We start from the raw sequence: 13,747 nt of genomic DNA on the forward strand, positions 1-13,747 counted from the left end.
CTGTCGCCCAGGCTGGAGTGCAGTGGCACGATCTCGGCTCACTGCAAGCTCCGCCTCCCGGGTTCACGCCATTCTCCTGCCTCAGCCTCCCCAAGTAGCTGGGACTACAGGTGCCCGCCACCACGCCCGGCTAATTTTTTGTATTTTTAGTAGAGATGGGGTTTCACTGTGGTCTCGATCTCCTGACCTCGTGATCTGCCTGCCTCGGCCTCCCAAAGTGCTGGGATTACAAGCGCGAGCCACCGCGCCTGGCCGTCTGTCTTATTTACCAGTTTATTTACCAGGTCCGATGTGTAAGAAATACCTGTTCTCTAAATAACTACATGAAGGAAGGAATGATGTCATCCTTACCTACTGAGGCCAGGTTCTGAAAGGTCTCCAGCATCACATCTCTGTAGAGGTCCCTCTGAGCAGAATCCAGCAAAGCCCACTCCTCCAGGGTGAAGTCCACAGCCACATCCTCAAAGACCACTGAGTCCTAAAACATTTAACATATTTATGGGAGGATGGTGGAGACCGAGAGCCCAGGAGCATTGTAGTCAATTCGTATGTAGTTCAAACAAGATTCTGTGGTCCCCTGACATCTACCCTGTGACTCAGTTGTCACACCTCTTCCTTCCTGTCTACACTCATGTCCTCATAGATTTCACAGGACCATTAACACACTGAATTTATCTCTATACTTTTACTGGGACCAACTGAAGACATTATTCTCTATCAAAAGGATTCAGACCACATTGGAGATATCAAACAAATCCTATATAAGTGAAACAAATACTTGTATTTTAAGACCATCAGTCCCTTGTCACACAAACCGTTTCAGCTCCTCCCCTGCTGCACACACCATCCTTCGGCACTACACAAAGCACAGGGTCAAAACTGAATGAAGTTTTAGGGGATAAAAACACCGAAGGACTGGGAACATTCCCTTCTGTTTCCTTCACCAAACATCAGGCCCAGGGGCCTGAGGGGACCCAAGTTGCAACAAGGGCCAGGTAGCCGTAGCATCTTAAAGAACTCCAGGTCCAACTGGCTGAATAAAAACATTCTTTTGAGAAGTATTGATTTTAACTTGGAAACTAGAAGTTACTGAGAAATTAGACCTTAGGAAAGAGGAAAAAGACACGAGAACGTAGACCTCCACACATTCCCTATACTTCGAGCCTCAGTAATGGAAGCCCAACAATTAATTCTGGGTTCTCTCTCTCACATGCTGTCTCTCTCTCTCATACACACAGGCACACTCACTCACTAAGTACACACAGAGTGGAGTGCACACAATGCCAAAACAGCTCTTTTCACCAGAGCCAAAAGAAAATATTCCTGGGCCAAGTGTGGTGGCTCATGCCTGTTAACCCCAGCACTTTGGAAGGCCTTGGCAGGCAGACCATTTGAGGTCAGGAGTTCAAAACCACCCTGGCCAACATGGTGAAACCTCATCTCTATTGGAAAAAAAAAAAAAAAAAGCCGGGCATGGTGGTGCATGCCTGTCGTCCCAGCTACTTGGGAGGCTGAGGCACGAAAATTGCTTGAACCCAGGAGGCAGAGGTTGCAGTGCGCCAAGATCATCCCACTGCACTGCAGCCTGGGTGATAGAGCAGGACTCAGTCTCAAAAAAAAAAAAAAAAAAAGTATTATTGCTAATCTTAAGGATAAAGTTAAGAGTCCCACTTTGCAAAGGAGTTAACTGAAGTCCAAACTATTTGACTATGAATTTTCTTTTTTTTTTTTTTTTTGAGACGGAGTCTTGCTCTGTCGCCCAGGATGGAGTGCAGTGGCGCAATCTTGGCTCACTGCAAGCTCTGCCTCCCGGGTTCACGCCATTCTCCTGCCTCAGCCTCTCCGAGTAGCTGGGACTACAGGCACCCGCCACCACGCCCGGCTAATTTTTTGTATTTTTAGTAGAGACGGGGTTTCATCGTGGTCTCGATCTCCTGACCTCGTGATCCGCCCGCCTCGGCCTCCCAAAGTGCTGGGATTACAAGCGTGAGCCACCGCGCCCAGCCAACTACGAATTTTCAATGGTTATAAAAGACATAAAGGACTCAATAGTGCCTTCCTAGAAAAGTCTGTGTCTCAAATTCCAGGAGGAAGTGATTCCTCACATATCACTCTAGAGGCGGCACTCTCAATTTCTCATTATTTGTATATTGCATATTGGGCACAGGTGCATGGAACCCCCGAGATGCAGGGTTCCTTCAAACCTGCTTTCTGAAAAAGATCAACTCGCCATCTATGAGCAGGAGACAGACAAAATACTGTCACGCAGCAATTCTGATGCTAGAACACCCTACTCACAGAGCAGCAGAGTATCCACAGGAATGTCGTGCTGGCACAGGGAACGGTATGAGCTCCCTGGGTCAGCCTTAAGTGCTCATAGTGCAGTGTATTTGCAGTGTTTTTTTAATAATAAAGTTCCCATATGCAGAAAGAAGTTAACCGTGCGGGTCTTAGACTTTACCCTTAGAAAGGCTTTCTGGCAATGTTGCCCTTAGCTAGTGTCTGGGAACTTGGGTTTTGGGAAGGTTCACCCCACCCTAATTCAGATTACTCATGGTGCAAACACCACTGTTAATGCTGAACAGCTGCTTTCCTTCTGGAAATGGAATCTGTGTACATACCAGGCAGGGGATGCTTATGTGATCAGCCAGCAATAAAAATCCTGGGCACTGGCCAGACGCAGTATCTCCCACCTGTCACCCTAGCACTTTGGGAGGCTGAGGCAGGCGGATCACTTGAGGTCAAGAGTTTGAGACCAGCCTGGCCAACATGGTGAAACCCCATCTCTACTAAAAATACAAAATTAGCCAGGTGTGGTGGCACGTGCCTGTAATCCCAGCTATTTGGGAGGCTGAGGCACAAGAATAGCTTGAACAACCTGGGAGGTGGAGGTTGCAGTGAGCCAAGATTGTGCCACTGCACTACAGCCTGGGGAACAGAGTAAGACTTCATCTAAAAAAAATCCTGGGTGGCCGGGCGCGGTGGCTCACGCCTGTAATCCCAGCACTTTGGGAGGCCGAGGCAGGCAGATCACGAGGTCAGGAGATTGAGACCATCCTGGCTAACACAGTGAAACCCTGTCTCTACTAAAAATAGAAAAAATTAGCTGGGCGTGGGCCAGGCACGGTGGCTCACATCTGTAATCCCAGCACTTTGGGAGGCCGAGGCAGGTGGATCACAAGGTCAGGAGATCGAGACCATGCTGCCTAACACGGTGAAACCCCATCTCTACTAAAAATACAAAAAATTAGCCGGGTGTGGTGGTGGGTGGCTGTAGTCCCAGCTACTCGGGAGGCTGAGGCAGGAGAATGGCGTGAACTTGGGAGGCGGAGCTTCCAGTGAGCTGAGATCGCGCCACTGCCCTCCAGCCTGGGCGACAGAGTGAGACTCCAGCTCAAAAAAAAAAAAAAAAAGAAAAGAAAAAGAAAGAAAACAAAGAGCAGCCTTTGGTTTTTGTTCTCTCCTCCAGGTAGGAGAAAGCGCCACATGTTCTGAAAGGTAAGCTTTGGGTGAGGAAAATGGTAAAAGTTTGTGTTGCATTGGGAGGGAAAAGAAAGTTAATTCCCAAGCCTGGAGCACAATTTTAGGTAAACCCTGGGGAAGCAGGGGACACTCCATGCTTTAAAACCTGCTGCTGGTTTAAAAAAGGCTGGAGTGTTCCCTGCTTCCCCCTGGTTTACCTCCTGACCAGCCACGGCCTTCCCTGCTAGCATAATGCTAGCCCTGTAAATGCTGAACTGGCAGTGGTTTGTTGTGAAGTGGTCCCCCAGGAAGATATGTCCGTGTCCTAATTCCTGGTACCTGTGACTATAACCTTATTTGTAAATAGGGTCCTTGCAGATGTAATCAAGTAAAACGACATCATCTAATCCAATGGGCCCTACTTCAATATGACTGGTGTCTTTACTTTTTTATTTTTATTTTTTGCAGATTAAGGAACTTCATTAGCATCAGTTCAGCTAATAAATGCTGAAGGCAGGATTTGAACCTGCATCTACTATATTCCAAGGATTTTTTCCTCCAATATTTTAACTGTGGTAAACACATATAACATACAATTTACCATCTTAGCCATTTTTTTTTATTGTACTTTAAGTTGTAGGGTACATGTGCACAACGTGCAGGTTAGTTACATATGTATACATGTGCCATGTTGGTGTGCTGCACCCAGTAACTCCTTATTTAACATTAGGTATATCTCCAAATGCTATTCCTCCCCCCTCCCCCAACTGGTGTCTTTATAAGAGGAAAATGTCACATGAAGACAGAAGCACACATGGAAGGTGGCCACGTGAAGATGGACGGAGAGACTGAATTATGGTGCCACAGGCAAAGGAACACCTGGGGCTACCAGAAGCTCTAAGAGACGAGGAATACTACCGCATCGGCATGTGTGATAAAAATGAGAGAAAATGGTAAAAAAAATCTTTGTCATTTTAAAAACACTACAGGGATCATCTCAATCAGTTTTTTGTTTTGTTTTGCTTTTTTTAAAGTGACAGACACAACTTCCTTCCTCTTTGCCCCTGATGCATGGATTGGAATTTAAACTCTAAGTATTAGAAATAAGATTAGGTCTCCACAACTGGTTTTTACTATCATTTTTCCTATTGGAGGTTCAGGGAAAAGGGAAACAAATGAAAAGAGAAGCAATCTCTAAGTGGAGATATACTTTTGGAATTTGAAGTAGTAGTTTCTAGTTTGTTAATACGCTCTTATGAAAATCTATTTCTGACAACCTCAAGAGTTGATGGTTTTCAAACCAGATGTGCATATTTTTAACTGGGTCAATTTGGACTCTAAGATTCATGAAACCAAAAGGGCTTAGGTAACTCTTGCTTGCAACTTGATCTGGGAACACAGCTGTCCAACCCGGCAATACCTAGGCTTTACTGCTGCAGAAGAAAAGCCTTCAGTGTTTTACAGAATTCTGAACTCAGATCCCAACTGCGTGGACTTGACCCTAAGCTAAAACCTAACACTGCCCACTGCTAATTCATCCTCACTATGTCCACTGCTAACTCAGCCTTCACTATGCTGACCTGACAGCAGGGCTAGGCTCAATGAACACGACTCTAATTCAGGAAACACTGCAGAGTTAGACACTCCCGGGTAAGGCCCTGAACTATGAAGAACATCAGGGGTGCTGGCTGGTCCCTGTGGCTCACTCACCGTTGCCCACAGTGAAGGACTGGCTTGACCTTGGATGGAACTGTCTGAAATCAAGCTGCCCTTTTCAGAGCTGAGACTGAAACGCTCCCCTCTTCCTGAAGGAAGTGTCACATGCAGCTGTGAGTGCTCTGAATTCAGGTTGGCTGCGAAGCCTCCGATCACACCCGACAACGCTGAGACAGCAGCAAGTGGCCCCAGTTCCTGAACTTTCCACAAAGGACACCTCCAGGTGTCGTCCACACTGGAGAGGTCAATGAACCGCATCACAGACATGCAAAACTGCTTGAAAATGATGCCTCGGGCAGAGCCTCTGAAACTGAGGACTAAACTGAATTAATCAGTCTACACTGAGAACCCTAGGACAGGAGGCCCACAGTGGGAGGTCACAGTGGGGGCCCTGCTAACCCAACTGCCTGACCAATGTTTTTTTTTGTTTTTTTTGAGACGGAGTCTTTCTCTGTCGCCCAGGCTGGAATGCAGTGGCGCAATCTCAGCTCACCGCAACCTCCACCTCCTGGGTTCATGCCATTCTCCTGCCTCAGCCTCCCTAGTAGCTGGGACTACAGGCGCCCGCCACCACGCCCGGCTAATTTTTTGTTTTTTTAGTAGAGACGGGGTTTCACTGTGTTAGCCAGGATGGTCTCCATCTCCTGACCTCGTGACCCGCCTGCCTCGGCGTCCCAAAGTGCTGGGATTACAAGCGTGAGCCACCACGCCCGGCCAGCCTGACCATGTTAAGTCCTGCTTGGGGTGTCCCGACCATTGCAAATAATGTGTTTCCAAGGGGACTGACTAGCTGTCCCCTCGGGGGTTGGACTTATTTTGTACTTACCCTGGCACTCAGGGCACTGCCTTGTCCCTGGAAGACACCCAGGTCTAAGTTTGACTTACTGGCCAGAGTTATGCTGTGCAGGAATTGGTGCCTCTCTCCAGTAAAAAATAGTAACGGGGGCAGGAAGAGAATAATACAGAAACTTAATAAGCCACCTGGCTTTCTAAGACCTTTGTGGTCCAAGCATATGAAAAAATGCTCAACACCACTAATCATCAGAGAAATGCAAATAAAAAGCACAATAAGATACCATCTCGGCTGGGTGCGGTGGCTCACACCTGTAATCCCAGCACTTTGGGAGGCCGAGGCGGGTGGATCACGAGGTCAGGAGATCGAGCCTGGCTAATTTTTTTTTTTTTTTTTGTATTTTTAGTAGAGACGGGGTTTCACCGTGTTAGCCAGGCGAGGTGGCGGGCGCCTGTAGTCCCAGCTACGTGGGAGGCTGAGGCAGGAGAATGGCGTGAACCCCAGGGGGCAGAGCCTGCAGTGAGCCGAGATCGTGCCACTGCACTCCAGCCTGGGTGAAAGAGCGAGACTCCTTCTCAAAAAAAAAAAAAAAAAAAAAAAAAAAAAGATACCATCTCACACCAGTCAGAATGGCTGTTATTAAAAAGTTAAAAAATAACAGATGTTGGCAGGGCTGTTAAAGGGAATGCTTATACATGGTTGAAGGGAATGTAAATTAGTACAACCTCTATGAAAAACAGTATGGAGATTTCTCAAAGAACTAAAAACAGAACCACCATTCAACCCAGCAATCCCACCACTGGGCACCTACTCAAAGGAAAAGAAATCATTCTACCAAAAACACACCACTTGTGTGGTCACTGCAGCAGCATTCACAATAGCAAAGAATGGAATCAACCTAGGTGACCACCGACAGTGGACTAAAGAAAATGTGGTCCACCTACACCATGGAATACTACACAGCCATAAAAAAGAAGGAAATCATGTCCTTGGCAGCAACATGGATGCAGCTGGAGGCCATTATCCTCAGCAAACTAATGCAGAAACAGAAAACCAAACATGGCATGTTCTTACTTAGAAGTGGGAAGTAAATCTTGGGTACACATGGACATAAAACTGGAAACAATAGATGCTGGGGATTCCAAATGGAGGGACAGAGCGAGAAAGGGCTGACAAACTTCCTCACGGCTACCATGTCCACTATCTGGGTGACAAGCTCAATGGAAGCCCAAATCTCAGCATCATGCAATATTCCCTTGTAACCTACACATGTGCCCCATGAATCTGAAATAAAAATGGAAATTTAAAAAATAATAATTCCATTGCAGCCAATGGAATTTACCTTAACTGGTGAAGTCCAGGAGCCCTAAACAGCACAAGTGAAATCATTACTGCAGTGTGGTCTCATCCTACTTCATAGGGGCCTCCCATAGTAATTCTGTGCTAAAGACACCTGTCCAGTGGCCTGGGGGGAGGGCACTGCAGGAAGAGCCAACCCAAAGGCCTGAGGGCCCCTGACCTTAGAAAGTCCTGCCTGCAAAGTTGGCCCTTGGCTGGCATAAGTGAGCCTGGGTTTGGGGAGGGTTCTCATCCCAATAGAGGAGTTGCTTTCTGTGCTGAAACTGTTTATGCAACAATGTGTTTACCCTAAAGATGTGCTTTCCTCCTGGGTGTCTGAAATCTTGGCACAGCCAGGCACAGGGTACCTCTGTGACCAGCCGCCAATTTTAAAACACCCCGGTTGGGGGCATGGTGGTTCACACCTATAATCCCAGCACTCTGGGAGGCTGAGGCGGGCGGGCCACCTGAGGTCAGGAGTTCGAGACCAGCCTGGCCAACATGGCAAAACCCTGTATATGCTAGAAATACATAAAAATGGCCAGGTGCAGTGGCTCCCGCCTATAATCCCAGCACTTTGGGAAGCTGAGGCGGGCAGATCAACTGAGGTCAGGAGTTCGAGACCAGCCTGGCCAACATGGTGAAACCCCGTTTCTACTAAAAATACAAAAATTAGCCAGGCGTGGTGGCGGGCACCTGTAATCCCAGCTACTCAGGAGGCTGAGGCAGGAGAATTGCTTGAACCCGGGAGATAGAGGTTGCAGTGAGCCAAGTTCCTGCCATTGTACTCCAGGCTGGGCGAAAATTCCTCTTAAAAAAAAGAGAGAGAGAGAGAGAAAGGAAAGAAAGAGAGAGAAAGAAAAGAAAAGATAGATTAGGCAGGTGTGGTGGCAGGTGCCTGTAGTCCCAGCTACCTGACAGGCTGAGGCAGCAGAATTGCTTGAACCCAGTAGGCACAGATTGCAGTGAGCCGAGACAGCACCACTGCATTCCAGCCTGGGCAATACAGCGAGACCCTGTCGCGAAACAAAACGAAACAAAACAAAACAAACAAAGGAACACAGCCCTGAGGCAGCCCCTGTGTTTGGGGAAATCTGATCACTGCCAGGGACGGCACTGCAGATGATGAACGCTTTAATATATGGAGCTGGGACAAATTGTCATCTAAACAAGAAAACTATCTTGTATTCTACCTATTTCAGGAACAACAAAAAATGTATTACAGAATTAAGGAATGGGTACTGCAGTATTGGAAGCAGAACAGAATCATCCACTGTCAAAAATTCTCTACCGTGTCAAGGAGAATAACATATTTTGGTAAATTTTTATAATTTATCTGCAACATGTTTCGTGGCAATGTATTCATTTTTCTGCACCTGTGGTGGAAAGGAGATTTTTCTCTATTTCTCTGAGACTTCTCCCCAGTAACATTTTGAAGTCTGGAATCCTATTTATTGTCATTCAAAAGAAAAGAACAAGGCTGGTCGAGGCAGGAGAATCACCTGAGCTCAGGAGTTCGATACCAGCCTAGGTAAGAAAGTGAGACGCCATCCCTAAAAACAAAAAAATACAAAAACTTAGCCAGGCATGGTGGCACACACCTGGAGTCCCTGTGTTCAGGGGGCTGAGACAGGAAGATCGCTTGAGCCCAGGAGGTGGAGGCTGCAGTGAGCTGTGATCGCACCGCTGCACTCCAGCATGGGCAACAGAGCTCTCAAAAAAATAGTAGTAGTAAAAGAAAAAAGAAAATAACACATCTGAGAAACTACACACACTCCAGGGAATGTTTAACAAATGGAATGTAAGACAAAGACTTTAATTTTTTTCCTGAAATTCACCCCGTTGGAAAACCCAGGCTGGAGTGCAATGGCGCGTTCTCAGCTCACCGCCACCTCCGCCTTCCACGTTCAAGTGATTTTCCTACCTCGGCCTCCCGAGTAGCTGGGACTACAGGCACCCGCCACCGCGCCTGGCCTGATTTTTGTATTTCTAGTAGAGATGGGGTTTCTCCATGTTGGACAGGCCGGTCCCCAACTCCTGACCTCAAGTAATCTGCTCACCTCGGCCTCCCAAAGTGCTGGGATTACAGGCGTGAGCCACCGCGCCCAGTCTGGAAATATTTTACCTTCCAACTTCTACTAATTAAATGTACGTTTCACTTACTAAAAAACGCTGACTCGAAAAAGTGAAAATCTTTTTCACAGTGACAAACCCAGGGAGGGGTCAAGTCTGGCCAGGCTACCACGAGGGACGCCCTCTCACCCCCAACTCAGGTGTTCCCTCAGCAAGGAATCCCATTGCTAGGACTCAAAACAGATCTGAGAAAGTTCCTGAAATCCACACTTTCTAGGGAACCGTGAAAGAATATATTTCCGTGGTTTTAGCCCCCTCGTTTGCAGTCAGTTGCTACAACAGTCCGAGGACATTAATACACCAGCCTCCCGGGCGTCCCCACTGTGGGTCTGCGAGCGTTTGCTTTTGGGGTCCTCGCTCGCTCTTGTTTCTCTAGTCTTTTCAGTTACATTTCTTCCTTGTGTGTGAGAACCCAGGGACCAGGAACCCTTGTTTTTTTCCCCCTTACCTACCCCAGGCATCTTGGGGTCAGAGGGGACAAGAAGTCCTCAAGAAGGAAAACCAGGACTCAGGGGAGGAAATCTCGCACGCCCCCAGGGGCTGCCTTTGCAGGTGGCGGCGTCAGAGACGCCCCCCATCTGCCCCCTCCGAGGCCCCACCGCTCCCGGGCTGTCCCAGGAGGAGCCCGGGGTCCCCCAGAGACCGCGGCCGGGGGCGCGGGGCCTCCAAGGAGCTGAATCGCGGGAGCGCGGACGGAGGCGGCACCCACCAGGGACCCGCACCCTAGGAGGCACCGCGGCGTCGGCCCCAGGGCGGGTCCCGGGGCAGCCTGGACCGCACCGCGGGGTCTCGGGCGACTCTGCCTCCCGCGGCCCGGGGGTCCCGAAGCCGCAGCCAAACCTCAGAGGCGTCGCGGCCCCGGGCGGGGCGTGGGGGGTCGGGAGCGCAGGGACTCGGGGCCACGGGACGACGGGGACGGAGTCGGGCTCCCGGCGCCGCTCCCCGCTTTGCAGCCTTGGGGCCAGAGGTGGGCGGGGACCCGGAGCTCGGAGCGCCCTAGCTGCGGCCTCAGCGCAGGAGGCGGGGCCGGGCGGGACCCCCGGGGCCCAGGCTCCCGTCCTGCTCCGCCCTCGCCCGGGCCGACCCCAGCGTCCCTCAGCTCCCCCCAACCGCAGTCTCGGGCGGTCGCCGATTCCTGCCGCCCCGCACCGGGATCCTCTCCTGCGCCACACTCACCATGTCCCGGGGCGATTTCTCCGCTACCGGCGCAGGTGAGCGCGACAGGAACCGGATCGCCAGGGACCGCTAGAGGCAGGCGGGGCACTCACGGCTAGGACAGAGACGTCCCGTCCCAGGGGCCTGATTGGACAGAGCTCGGGAAGCTGCGCTTCTGATTGGACAGTGCTGCCAACGTCGGCGACTCTGATTGGAGAATTTCCCGGTCCGTCCCCTGGCGCTGTAAATCGGGCAGTTCCGCGGATTCCGATTGGGCGTCCCTGATTGGATGCTTTTCTCGGCCCCGCCCCCGCCCGTCCTGATTGGATAGTTCCCTAGGGCCCACCCCCTGCCGCCTGAGTGACGGGAGCGACGCGAACACGCGTGGCTGTCCCGCCCTGTGGGGACACTGGCTTCTGGGCGAACTGGTTTCAGCCTGGGGCGGAATCGCCCTCTCCCCGCAGCTCGGGCGCCCCGCCCGCGTCCTCCCCCGGGACGGGCGTGGGAACTCCACACTAGTTTCCCCACGAGGCGACCCCTTGTCCGGACAGGAGGTGGAGGCCAGCGGGCGGCCTGGGCCTGGCAGGGCCAGCGGGGGCTGGGCGCCGGGTTCGTAGGGCCAAGACCTACGTGGGGGCGGGGCCTGCAGACGTGACATCATCGCGCTGCGGATCCGGAGATCCGGCTTGGGGGAGGCCGAACCCGAAGCCTGGCAGTGGGCAGGAGCTTTGCTCAAATCAACCAGAATATATAAGATGTTCATTAAAACCCTCAGACTTGGCCGGGCGCGGTGGCTCACGCCTGTAATCCCAGCACTTTGGGAGACCGAGGTGGACGGATCATCTGAGTTCGGGACTTTGAGACCGTCATGGCCAATATGGTGAAACCCTGTCTCTACTAAAAATACAAAAATCAGCCCGGCGTGGTGCGGGGCGCCTGTAATCTCAGCTACTGGGGATGCTGGGGCAGGAGAATTGGTTGAACCCGAGAGGTGGAGGTTGTAATGACCCGAGATCGCCCCACTGCAGTCTAGCCTGGGCGACAGAGTGAGACTCCATATTAAAAAACAAAAAAACTCAAGTTCATATTTTAAACTGTAAGGAAAATTTTTTCAGATCATTTTTTTATGTACATCCCCAAACAATTTGGAAGATTGAAAAGCTGGCCGGGCGTGGTGGCTCACGCCTGTAATCCCAGCACTTTGGGAGGCCGAGGTGGGCAGATCACCTGAGGTCAGGAGTTCGAGACCAGCCTGCCCAACATGGCAAAACCCTGTCTCTACTAAAAATACAAAATTAGCCGGGTGTGGTGGCGCGCACCTGTAATCCCAGCTAGGGAGGCTGAGGCAAGAGAATCGCTTGAGGCCGGGCACGGTGGCTCACGCCTGTAATCCCAGCATTTTGGGAGGCCGAGGTGGGTGGGTCACGAGGTCAGGAGATCGAGACCATCCTGGCTAACACGGTGAAACCTCGTCTTTACTAAAAAATACAAAAAAAAATTAGCCGGGCATGGTGGCGGGCGCCTGTAGTCCCAGCTACTCAGGAGGCTGAGGCGGGAGAATGGAGTGAACCCGGGAGGCGGAGGTTGCAGAGAGCCGAGATCGTGCCACTGCACTCCACCACTCCAGCCTGGGTGACAGAGCAAAACTCCGTCTCAAAAAAAACAAACAACAAAAAAAACGACAACAACAACAAAAAGAATCGCTCGAACCCAGGGAGGCAGAGGTTGCAGCAGTGAGTCGAGATCATTCCACTGCACTCCAGCCTGGGGGACACAGCAAGACTCTGTCTCAAAAAAAAAGAAGTCTATGATATTGCACAATAATAGGAATGTATCTAACACCACTGAACTTGACTTAAAAACGATGAACATGGTAAATTTTTGTTATTTGTATTTTACTACAATTTTTAGATGTTATATTTAAAACAGAAAAGGCTATATTTCTAAGGATATTGAATCCCTATTTTAACTGACATAAGAAAAACACGCAAAAGTTTAAATGAATTGGATTGAACCTTAGGAGGGAACTGTTTTTTTTTTTAATTTTTGGTTTTTTCAGTCTTGCTCTGTCACCCAGGCTGGAGTGCAATGGCAGGATCCCGACTCACTGCAAACTCCACCTCCCAGGTTCAAGTGATTATCTTGCCTCACAGCCTTCCGAGTAGGTGGGACTACAGACCTGCCCCGCCACAGCCAGCTAATTTTTTTTTTTTTTTTTTTTGAGATGCAGTTTCGCTCTTGTTGCCCATGCTGGAGTGCAATGGCGAGATCTCGGCTCACCCGCAACCTCTGCCTCCCAGGTTCAAGCGATTCTCCTGGTTGAGCTTCCCGAGTAGCTGGGACTACAGGCACCTGCCATCACGCCTGGCTAATTTTGTATTTTTAGTAGAGACGGGGTTTGTCTGTGTTGGTCGGGCTGGTCTCGAACTCCCAATCTCATGTGATCCGCCCGCCTCGGCCTCCCAAAGTGCTGGGATTACAGGTGTCAGCCACCATGCCCAGCCTACTAATTTATTTTTATTTATTTATTTATTTACTTATTTTTTTGAGACGGAGTCTCGCTCTTTCACCCAGGCTGGAGTGCAGTGGCACGATCTCAGCTCACTGCAGGCTCCGCCTCCCGGGGTTCACGCCATTCTCCTGCCTCAGCCTCCCGCATAGCTGGGACTACAGGCGCCTGCCACCTCGCCCGGCTAATTTTTTTGTATTTTTTAGTAGAGACGGGGTTTCACCGTGTTAGCCAGGATGGTCTCAATCTCCTGACCTCGTGATCCGCCCGCCTCGGCCTCCCAAAGTGCTGGGATTACAGGCGTGAGCCACCGAGCCCGGCCACTAATTTTTATTTTTTTAGTAGAGATGGGGTTTCACCATGTTGGCCGGGCTGGTCTCAAACTCCTGACCTCAGGTGATCCACCCACCGCGGACTTGCAAAGTGCTTGGATTACAGGTGTGAGCCACCACACCCAGCCTTAATTTTTTTTTAGAAACGGAAAAACGATTGTGATAGGCCTGAAAACACTGAATACACTTAATAGATGGGCTGAAAACCAAACACAGTTAATGGTTATTCATTTCGGAAAACCCCATAGCTTAAGTGGTTGTTCAAACTCTGATACTGACATTTCATTTAGAAACAATTTTTTAAATTCA

At 50.1% G+C, this 13,747-nt stretch overlaps 1 protein-coding gene across 4 annotated transcripts in view; it reads right to left on the bottom strand.

Moving 5' to 3' along the window:
* ZNF555 (zinc finger protein 555) overlaps positions 1–10,719 on the bottom strand; it is a 40,950-nt gene extending 30,231 nt beyond the window's left edge. For 2 of the 4 annotated variants that reach the window (XM_058428886.1, XM_058428887.1), the window contains exons 1-2: positions 10,619–10,706; positions 352–478 (exon numbers count right to left, since the gene is read on the bottom strand). In XM_058428886.1, coding sequence (XP_058284869.1) covers positions 352–478; positions 10,619–10,621 — 130 coding nt within the window. In that variant the 5' untranslated portion in view covers positions 10,622–10,706. Of the gene's footprint in view, positions 1–351; positions 479–10,618 lie in introns of all 4 variants that reach the window. The other 2 variants (XM_032176821.2, XM_032176820.2) reach the window with 1 other exon arrangement.
* Positions 10,720–13,747: the final 3,028 nt, after the last annotated feature.

The sequence above is a fragment of the Hylobates moloch genome, unplaced genomic scaffold (genome assembly GCF_009828535.3).
Source record: "Hylobates moloch isolate HMO894 unplaced genomic scaffold, HMol_V3 SCAFFOLD_15, whole genome shotgun sequence".
NCBI lineage: Eukaryota > Metazoa > Chordata > Mammalia > Primates > Hylobatidae > Hylobates > Hylobates moloch.